This window comes from Theobroma cacao, unplaced genomic scaffold (assembly GCF_000208745.1).
Source record: "Theobroma cacao cultivar B97-61/B2 unplaced genomic scaffold, Criollo_cocoa_genome_V2, whole genome shotgun sequence".
Classification (NCBI taxonomy): Eukaryota; Viridiplantae; Streptophyta; class Magnoliopsida; order Malvales; family Malvaceae; genus Theobroma; species Theobroma cacao.
The window spans coordinates 215,379-226,560 of NW_017234718.1; the positions used below are offsets into that span (position 1 = coordinate 215,379).

The window sequence follows — 11,182 nt, forward strand, 5'->3', positions numbered from 1 at the left end:
TTTCAGAGCAAAAATAGGAATTTTTACCCATTAGGGGTATTTTCGTAATTTACTATCGAGATTGATAATTTGCACCACACTAAGGGACATTAAGTCAATTTGGGTGCAATTGAGGTATAGAAACTGAAAAAAATTAATTTGGGATTAAATTGGAGGCGTTAGTAATTTAATCGGGTGATAAGACAAATTAGGCCAATACCGAGTTTAGATAGTTATCAGTGCATTTTTGCATTCCATATTATGCATTAATAGTCTAAATTAGTTTAATTTCAATTTAGTACCAATGTAGTGAATTTCTCGATTTTGTACTGTGTCAAGGTGGTGAGTCCTCCGATAAAGGCAAAGAAATTGCATCCGAGGACCAGTAGACAGAGTGCGTCAAAAGTCTGCATTCTAGACATTGTGAGTAAACTTACTGTCATTTTAATTATCTAGGGTGGTTTTTAGATGATTTCATGAATTCTATGGAAAAAGGAATTTAAAAAGGAAAATTTTCATGTTTTATGAATAAATGTATTTCAATGAAATTAAATTATAAATTGTTTTGAAATTAATAGTGATTTTGAAAAATAGAGTACACGAAGACTGTTAATTGTGGCAATTTGATTGTTTAAATTGATTGGCTCATGATAAATCGGGTATGATTGGCTAGTTGGCAATTGCATTGAAATGCGAATTATTTGATTGCCTTGAAAGACTGTGAATTACAAAATTGCCATATCATGTTATTGAGTTTTATTGTATGGTGGATTATATATATTAATTAATTACTGCAGTAGGGGGTTTCTATGGACCAGCCTTTTAGAAGGGCACAGTAAACCCCATTATATTCTTACCTCAAACGGAGAGGCGCGTAGGGTATCTCCTAGGGTAAAGTTTAGAGTTCACTTCACACTAAACCACCACGTGAGGGGGAACTCAGCCAACGCCAAGGAATGGCTATGTTTTCTAAACAAAAATATGATTTATGTGAAATGTGAATTTTAATAGCCTTGGCGGTCTTGGTAGGATGCCTCGACCAAGGTGTCCCCGAGAATGAATTTATGGCACAAGCCTAATTTTTATGAGATTCATAAGCCTCTTTACATATTTTAAATGAAATGTATTCTTATGCTGTGACCCAGTTTACGATGATTTATTTTATTGTCTCCATGTACTCAACTCTATATATTTATGATGATGTCTATTTACTCATTGAGATTTTATAATCTCACCACCCTCCTTTCCACCCATTTCAGGTTCAGTATAGGCTGTAGATAGCTGATCTCATCGAGGACTACCATTGGATCTGCATTTTTCAAACCGTAAGTTCACAGTCCTCTTTACTTTTGTTCATTCGGGGGCCCTCTTGTTATTGTAAATTAAATTAAATATTTTGGCTTACTGTATTACAATATGTATAAATTTATTTAGCTTTTACGCTCTAAAAAAATTATTCACGTATAACTTTATAAATATTGTTTTATAAGAAAATAGAATATTTTACTTAATATTTCCTTTATTTTCTTATTATATTCAAATAACCATAATTTCGTTTTAAATGAAGATTTTAGACTTTTAAACTCATTTTGATTATGAATTATGTCTTTTGTACTTGTATATTACATTTTAGCCAGTTTCAAAATTTTTGAGAAAAATGACCAAAATATCTCTGTGAGACGAAAATTAATATTTTATTTGTTTTAAGTTGGAAACGACTTAAAATCTTTTAGAACACAATATTTGACAATGGTTGCTCACAATGGAACAAAGAAACTAATAGTAAAGCCTTGCGGGGTTTCGGGTTGACATTCCGGGCAATGAGTGTCTACTGGGATACCGCGACAATTGTCACGGGCTCGAGGGGAGTACCGGGTCGTGACACAAGCTCTCCTCAGTTAGCAAACAATGTTAAAGAATATCTAAGTTCTCACTTCAAATTGAAGGACCTTGGAGAAGTTGAACATTTCCTAGGATTGGAAGTAGCCAGATCAGTAAAAGGCTTTTCTATTTGTCAAAGGAAATATGTCTTAGATATGTTGGATGAGCATGGTTTTCTGGGAGCAAAGCCAGTATCAACACCAATAGATTATAACCATAAACTTGAAAAGGCAACAGATGAAGAACAATTAAACAATGTTCCTGTTTATCATCAACTCATTGGAAAACTATTATACTTAACCTTCACAAGGCCAAAGATATCCTATGCTATTCAAACGCTTTCTCAGTTTATGGATAAGCCAGGGCACATTCATCTCATGGCAACCTATAGAGTACTAAAGTACTTAAAAGGTTCACCAAGACAAGGAATTCTTTTGAAATCAAAATCTAATTTGCAACTGATTGCATATTCAAATAGTGATTAGGCTGATTGTCCAAATACATGAAGATCCATAACAGGATTCTGTGTTTTTATTGGTGAATCACTAGTAAGCTGGAAGTCTAAGAAGCAATCAGTTGTTGCTAAGAGTTTTGCAGAAGCAGAGTACCATTCTATGGCTGCAGCCTGCTGTGAAGTAATGTGGTTGAAATCTCTACTTTCTGATTTTGGAATTGAACATTCTACATCCATAAAGCTCTACACAGATAGTCAATCAGGTATTCATATATGTAAAAATCCAATTTTACATTAGCGAACAAAACATATTGAGATGGATGTTCATTTCATTCGTGATAAAGTGAAATATGGATTGATTAGTTCTATTCATGTCTCGACAACATTACAGGTTGCAGATATATTCATAAAGGCTTTACAACCAAAGGTTTTCCAGAGACTTCTTAATGAGATGAATGTGCATACTATACACAATTCATCTTGAGGGGGAGTATTAGAAGCTGCAGGATCTATTTAAGGAAGTATGGGTTACTGGCTGTATTGAAGAACAGAGTACTAGCAGTGCACATGTAATTTAATTATAGGCTTGGATTATTGTTTTACTAGTTACTGTTACTATGGCACTATAATTAGTTAAAAGCTAGTAAAAGTTAGTTGTTAGTTGTTTCCAGAGTTAGTTAGAGTTAGTTAGCTGTTAGTATAAATACATTTTGTATTGACTGATTTAGAGTGTAAAAATCATTTTTTCCTCTCAACTGTCTCTCGAAGCTCTTTCTCTCTCTAAGCTTGTATGACATTTCTACTAATTTTATCATTTGACTCAAGAAAAAATGAAGCTATTTGAGGTTGACTCAATTATCATTAATTTCTATAGAGACTTCGAAACTCAACTCAAGTTTGAATTCAGAATAAAAATTACAGTGAAACTTTAAAATATGCAAATAGCTATCATAGTTTATTGATAAAAGTATAAAATATTAAAAAAAAGCTTGACAAAACTTACACGCTACTAAAGGTCGGCTTGACAATTAACAACTCGATTTCAAGTATCATCGAGTTAAGTCAAAGTAGATTAAGTGTAGATCATCGTGAGTTTGATTTTGGTAAGTTTTAAGTTAATGATTTTTTTGTGGTCAACACTAAGTTGAGTCGAATTTAGTTTGGATGGGTCTTTCATATTGGGTTAAGCTTGGCTAAGTCTGCTTTTAGTCAATTTAGATTTTGGATTCAACTATTTTTGCTTATCTTTTTCAAGTCAATATTGTTAGATTTTGCGTTGAATTTCAAACCAATAACTTAATCATAAATTGGGTCGGTTTAGATTTTTCTTAGATGGTTACAACTTAAAAGTTCCATTCACAAAATATGATTTTATAAGATGGAAAAAATTTCTCTTATTATTTAATTCAATATTAAATGTACAATTAATGCTTCTAGCAAAAAAAAAATTACTGCATGTCTTTTTATTTGTCCATATATGACTTTTAAAAAATTTAAGATAGACTGTTGGAGGATTGTAGAGTTCACTCAGAGGCATGAAGCAATTGAAACCAAATTCCAAATCCTTTGCAAAAAGGTCCAAGACCAACCAAAATATCAAACCAGATCCATCTCAATAAAAGGATAGGGCTTAGACAAACCATCCTGTTCAAAGCCTTAACAAGCAAATATCTTTAGCTTAGCTCTAGACCTCTTTACCCAATGTTCTTGTTTCCTCCCCTTTTTATACCTATCCAGAGTTGATGTACAAGCTTCTAGTTTAGCCGTACAAGTTTTTTTTTTTTAATAAATTTTAAATAGAGCTTGACTTCAGTTTAAACAATTCTTTTCTTAGTTTCCTTTTTCTACTACGTATCACCTTGCTTCCTACTCCATTCATTTGCATAGCAAAAACCAAATATTAAAAAACTCCATTACTTTTCTTCTTTGGCAGAAATTGATCCATCAAATTTTCCTTTTCAAGAAAACACCAAGAAAAAGCTTGAAATGATAGGTACGAACAACAAAGTCGATAGTTGTGACAATATGGGGAGTCTTGATAATGAGAGAATTTTTTAGAAACGTCAAATTGTTCCTGAACAAATATCTACAGTAATCTCTAAGCAGAATCTTGGTAATAAAGTCTTTTCTAGCCAAAGACTGAATATGAAACTTGAGCATGTTATCTTCCAAAAGACAATGCGTTGAAGCCTTTAGGAGAGGATGCTTATTTTATTTGCAATGAGGAACAAACTTTGGTGTTGCTGATGGTGTTGGAGGATGGGCAGCCAAGGGCGTGGATGCAGGAGAATATGCTCGGCAACTGATGGCTAACGCCATCATAGCTGTTTATGAAGAGCATAAGCTTAAGGGAAATGTTGATCTTGGGAAGAGTCTTGCATACAGTCCTTATCAATTGGGGAATAGCGATTAGTGATGGACTTGATATGGCAATGAAGTTATTTGTAAGGGTGGAGGCAGGGGACATAGTCCTCCAAGTGCGAAACAAAGGAACGAAACAGAAATGTTTGTCCAGAGAAAGATAATTGATAACAGGGTATGCGTTGCACAACTCGTTCGACAAGTTCGCATTCTCTCCATTCACAAAAGCTGCAAAGAAGGCAGTACTGAATCGTATGGGAGGCAAGGTAGATGACATTACAGCTGTTGTAGGAATCATTCAATTTTAAGAGGATGCAGTTGGACTGCTTTCATCCGTCTCATTCTCTTGTATCATGGCTTCATTAGCTACTACCTTTTCGTTTTGTACAAGTACTACAATTGATACCTGAAACCAATAACAGAATATGTTTTATTTTCGAATCACATGTTAAACGGTTAATACTGAAAAGATGGGAAAGAGTTTTAATCTTCCGAGAGAAACATGAATGTCAATTTTGTAGGATTGCTAAAAAATTATAACAAACCCTGGAAGCTGCGTGGAATTGATAAGAAAGCAATAAAGTGGAAGAGAAGATGAGAGTAAGTTGAATGTTTTTTGAATTCGGCTCCTCTCCAGGTATGAATATCTGCTTAATTGGAGAAATTCTCTGTAATCAACAACTATAGCTGGAGACCCATGTTAAAGGTTTACTCAATCCTATTCTTTACATCTTGTGAAGGACAGTTTTACTGACTGCAAATTCAGATTCTAATTATCCAGCAAGTTGTATGATTAGTTTGTCCTCTTTTATAGTGTCAGCAAAACCAGAACTTTAGTATGGCGCTATAGACCACTCGACCATCCCAACACGCTATTCATGAGTTATCTTCCTAAGGTTTTAAAGAATGTCAAACCATGACCAGATTTCATGCACTTGCCAGTGACCTCCTGATCATATATAGGCAAAACCAAAAAGCTACAAAGACTAAGATGAACCAGCAGCAAGGGAATATCGGTTAACTATAGAATAGAGAAGCAGAACAGAGATTCGATGAGGAATTATGAAGATCCTTGAAACAGATGAAAAATAAATTCACAAAATGAATCATTTATCTATCTTAACATCATCAGAATTCAAATTTAATACCTCTAAGTTAAGGTGTGATCTCTTTGGAAAACATGACCTGTTTAAGATAACAATCATGTTACCATCCTTGCATATTTAGACCTTTCTGCTTATAAATCCATAGTTAAATATTTCATTCTCTTATTTTTACTATACATTTTTTTCTTGAGACATTTTATTCACTCGTAGATTACTACAACAATTATCTTTATTTATTCCTATTTTTCAAGGATGTAGGTATGTTTAAAGCTATAGGCCAAATAGACATGGGATATCCTCCCCTTCATTGAGTTTAAACAAGAAAATTTGATGAAGGGAAAGGAGAGAGAGAGAAAACGAAACAGGGAATTTCCTCAGCTAAATATGAACTTGTTCAAACGATTACATCATGCACATCCACCAAATATATTATAGAAAGACTTGCTCAAAATACCATTCTACAACAGCTAATTTGTTCTCTTTAAATCTTTCCTTTGAGAGAAGAGATGAAGCCTTTCATTCTTCCCCATTCTGCCTCGACACTTTTCTCCTCCTCCTCAGCAACCTTGGCCTTGGCCACATACTCTGGCCATTCCTTTCCCAATGCATTCAGCTGCGCTTTCAAGTCCTGGGAAATTTTGAAAATTTCCTTCCGCTCAGCCAAGATATTCTCTTTATTCTTTTGTGCCTCAGCAACTTGCTCATGGAGGGCAGCAAGTTTTTGCTCTACCTGTTTCGCCTCTGCCTTGGCCTCTTTAAATTTGATTAGACTATCCTCTAAATTACGAGTAAGTGCCAGCTTGACAGATTCCTTCTCACTAAGGAGATTCTTGTCCTGCACTGCTTTCACTACTCGCTCAGGTAGTTGTTTAAAGTTCTCCTCCATGGCCAACAACTCATCTTTTAGCTCAATCGTAAAGGTAGAGGAACAATCAACACTAGATAGGACCTTGAAAGCCTTCTTAAGTGAAGAAATCATCCCTGAATCATAAAAGTTAGCTGGGGCCATATTCAGGGCTTCATCTATGTTGACCAGAGCTTCCTTTGCTTCTTCTTGAGAAGAAACAATGTTACTTCTTGCGAGCTCAGACTCTAAGCTAGTAAAGAATGTGTCCATATCTTCCTCAGTAGGGTCTTCAGGTTCAATGGTCTGAAATAAAGGGAAAGAAAGTAATAATAGAGATACAAAAGATGTATAAAATATTTACAATTAACTTGGCTGACTTACCTCACTCTGGGAAGAAGACTGATCCGCAGTTGGCAATTTTTGATTGGTAGATTCTGCCTCATCCTGTCCTGGAGAAGACAGAACCGCAGGAGCTGAAAGGATAGCTGATGACTGAGTGGTGATTTCCTCTGGTTTGACTATTGTAGGTTTTTGGTTGTCTATGGCTGCTTCACCGTGATCAGCTTCCTTGCTCTTGAGTTTATCAGAAGCAGTTTCAAGTTCAACTATCAATGCATCTGACAGCAAATCAATAGTCCTATCGGTGGCAATGTAAGCTTCAACTAAGCATGCATCATTCACGAGATAGCCTCTCTTAGGGTCGAGTAATTCATCGAGAGGCATGAATGAAGTGAAGCCCCAATCATTCTCCTTTGCATTAAACTCATGATTAGTGACTGCCAAAAGCAAAGAGTATCAATTATCAACAACCATTTGTGTAAACAATCTGATGACAAACTCAAAGAAGAAAAAGGCATGGAATAGCATATTCGGCATCTGGTCTTTGCATGTTTCGACCATGCCCAAAGCCTCAAACAAAGCCCATCTTTCAAGCATTTACCACCTGAGCCAGGGCCCAGGATCATAGACAAAAAATAAATATTGAGCCCCAAACAGATAAATTCAAAGTAGTGAAAATAAGAGGAACCATTCCATTAGCCAAGGAATAGAAATTAGAACAGAAAACAAAGATAGTGATAGGAAGTTGTGTTCTTTAAAGAAGATTCCCCGACTTCTTTCCTAAAGCTTTGACGGAAGGAAAAGAAGATGCAGAGAGGGGAAACGGCAATAAGTGAAGTTGTTTGGACTTGGGGGAGAGTGCTAGAAGGAAATACCTTTTGTAATCGAAGTTTTAGGATCAGTTTGGTTGATGACAGATAATCTGAATTGGGCATATCTACTCCAGCCAGGAGGCAAAGTTGCTGAATCTGCAGCATCTACATAAATTGAAATATGATCCACCTTGTTCCCCTTTGGGAAGACAAGAAGTTGCCTGCCAAACAAAATTGCAAGTCTCAGTGATAGAGAAATGCAACTTGAAATATTACCGAATCCTTAGAATTACCATTTGTTGCCACCAACATGGAAGATGTCAGAGTAGAGCTTGTTGCATTTAATACAGGAGAAATTCTCAATCCTCCATGTGAACTTTCTCACTTGTTGACTTCCCATAGACTGAGACTCACTTCTATCCACTGCACTCAAAAACAAAAAGAAGGAAACATGGAGGAGAAGAATTAAAGAGTAAAAGGTGAAGCTATTTATGAATACCTTCCATTATGAGATGATCTGCTGATAAAAACTACTATGCTGGAGAAGGTAGAGTGGAAGCTCTAGAGTTGAAATACTTTATTTATACAACTTCGCCTTTAAGCTATCTTTGTTATCACTTGAACCACATCCCTATATGTTTTTGAATAAAGTAAATATAATTTGACTTGGTCTTCCTTTTCAATTTAATAATTACTTCCACTACTTGGCCTTGAAGTTGTCTTTCTTTCCTGGCAATTCATGGTACTGCACCTTCACAACCACTTCTTGTCTATATCATAAAAATAGAAATCCAAAATATTAAGAAAAAATAAATTTTATTTAATTGATACTTATTTTTTATATCATATAATATTAATATATTACAATAATAAATAATAACGTGATACGTTGATAATTGCATATGATTAAATGATTATATAATATTTTTATTTTTTTATAAGTGTCACGTTAATACCATGTGACATAAAAAATGATATATGACGTTTAATCAAAATTGTTAATTATAAATAACTATTTGATTTAAAATAAAAATATAAAAATTTAATTAAATATAATAAAAAGTAAAAACTTATAATTTTAGAATTTTTTTAAAACATTATTCTTTTTACTTTTATACAAATATATAATAAATGATGTCTTTGCACAAAAAGCATAGTATTATTCCTTTTACTTTTATAATTTTAGACTGCCCTTTCCTTGAGCTCTACCTCTTTCTTTATTATATAATATTGAAAGTAATGATAATTCTAAAATTAAATAAAAACTAAAGTTAAGAAAATAAAATATATTAAAATAATTATTCATAAAACATTGTAATATATTTTAATAAAATATATTAAAATAATGCAAAGAGTTTATGTAGAATTGACATAAATCGCTTGGGAAGAGCTTCTTCCTCGTGCAAAAGTTTAACAAGAAAAATAATAAACAACAATAGGAGTGAGAGTTAAAAAGCAAATTCAGCTTACGAAAGACGATCAATGATAAATGCTATGTTGCAATGGCTAGCTCCTCAACGGGAAAGGGTTAAACTTACTAAGCTCTAGCTAGGAAACCCAAGACTTCAGTTTTCTAAGCGATGAACTTAATAGATATTGTTGGGATTCGACCTCATACTCAAACATGAAAATAATCAAGAAATTAAAAAATATAACACAGCAGAATAATAAGCTAGCATTTAATCAGAGAAACAGTTGAATCCTACAGAATCAATATTTGTGTTTTTCTTGTAACTTTTAAATTAATTATGAACAGTCATAAGTATAATAGTTACATACTATCACAACCCAATTCTCGGGCCATAACCGACGCAAAGGCCCAATAGGCACAGCCCACTAGACCCTAGCAAGCCTTTCTATATGAACTTATACATTAGTCCATCTATCATCCATATTTCTTTAAGATCTATACTTCATAATGTTCAAATGATAAATTTCTTCGAAAACAATTCATAAAACACAAGTATATACTCATAATGGCATCATCAATCAAAATATACATAATAGTTTGCCAAATGAATCTTAACAATTCACATTAAACATACATGTAGATATACAAAGACCATGATTGTCAGTGGAGTGACTCTGGGCGTGGGTGCTAACATTTAGTGTCATGGCAAACCTATTGAAAAATGGATAAAAATGAGCACCTCGACCTAGGACCCAATCACCTCCAATTCAGAAAACCTAAAACACGAAGTTAAAAGGAATGAACATAAACCCAGTGAATGAACATAGGAAGGGAACAAGCATACGATACGGAAAGTTTTTAAAAAAAAAACACAATCCACTTTTGTTAAAAACAACAATGCAATATAATGTAATTTCTTGTTAAAACCCCTCAATTCAGCCCTTGAATAGTTAATCCTTTAGTGTTGAAGAATTCATGATCAACAATGAAATTAAAAAGTGAAAACTACAACACTCCAAACAAGGTAAAAAGTTTCTCACCATCGCGAAAATCAATTTGGTTGCAACGACAACAGTGACTTCCAAGACAGAAAGTTTCTCACTGCGGCAAAAATCAATATGGTTGCGGCGAGAACAGTGCAAATGGAGTTAAGAGGATTTTCGCTACGGCGAAAATCCATTCTTACTGCAGTGAAAAATGAGGTTGTTTGCAATGTACTTATTTAGGTTCAGTTTATGTTTGCTCACCCCTAGTACAATTTATATATATCATAAACAAACCCGGCGCTATGTTGTCTTTTAACTCATTATAGAAACATTTGACAATTTCAATTTTCAACATTCAAGGCAATCACATATCCTTTCCCTAACCTCTTTATAGTATGTCTTAACACGTATACAACCACCGGCTCAACCCAGCTCATGTACACTCCCACACCGCACATAACTAATGTCATCATGTGCACTCCCACACCGCACAAGGCAATATCATCATGCGCACTCCCACATCGCACCTCACCATCATCATCATGTGCATTCTCACACCGCACACGCACAGTTGTAGTTATCATGCAATGTTGCCTTTCAAGGCATAACATATATGTCAACATGTAAACAAAAATCTTTACACATTAATACTTTTCACATAATTTATTGTTTTAGCCATACGCTTAGTTACACAATCCTATTTTCTAAGGAACTAATATTGACCTTCATACAGCTATTTGTCACATCCCAAAATCATCATTATGTCATACACCACAATTCACTTAGTAATTCAACACAATGTAGGAAATACATGAATTTATCACATCACACATTTCACAACGTAAAGACGTTTCACCGAAGGCTTGTTCCCATGCGTATTTTATAGAAAAGACAAATAAAATTTTTCAAGTGATTCATTCAAACGCATAAGCATTTATCCCAAAACATTATAAATGCAAGTTCACTCACCTTAATAATGTCACCTTACAAATCTAGTACCCACAAG

At 34.2% G+C, this 11,182-nt stretch overlaps 2 protein-coding genes across 2 annotated transcripts; one reads left to right on the top strand and one right to left on the bottom strand.

Annotated features, from left to right (window-relative positions):
* Positions 1-1,799: 1,799 nt before the first annotated feature.
* LOC18586888 (uncharacterized mitochondrial protein AtMg00810) lies at positions 1,800-4,727 on the top strand. Its single transcript, XM_018129725.1, has 3 exons — positions 1,800-2,260; positions 2,369-2,577; positions 4,582-4,727. The coding sequence occupies exons 1-3, from the start codon at positions 1,800-1,802 to the stop codon at positions 4,725-4,727; spliced, it is 816 nt and encodes a 271-aa protein (XP_017985214.1).
* Positions 4,728-6,133: 1,406 nt separating this feature from the next.
* Positions 6,134-8,402, bottom strand: LOC18586887 (MATH domain and coiled-coil domain-containing protein At3g58270). The gene is made up of 5 exons (XM_007010467.2): positions 8,279-8,402; positions 8,073-8,202; positions 7,843-8,000; positions 7,010-7,404; positions 6,134-6,931 (listed from the first exon to the last, which is right to left on the bottom strand). The coding sequence occupies exons 1-5, from the start codon at positions 8,283-8,285 to the stop codon at positions 6,263-6,265; spliced, it is 1,359 nt and encodes a 452-aa protein (XP_007010529.2). The 5' UTR covers positions 8,286-8,402; the 3' UTR covers positions 6,134-6,262.
* Positions 8,403-11,182: the final 2,780 nt, after the last annotated feature.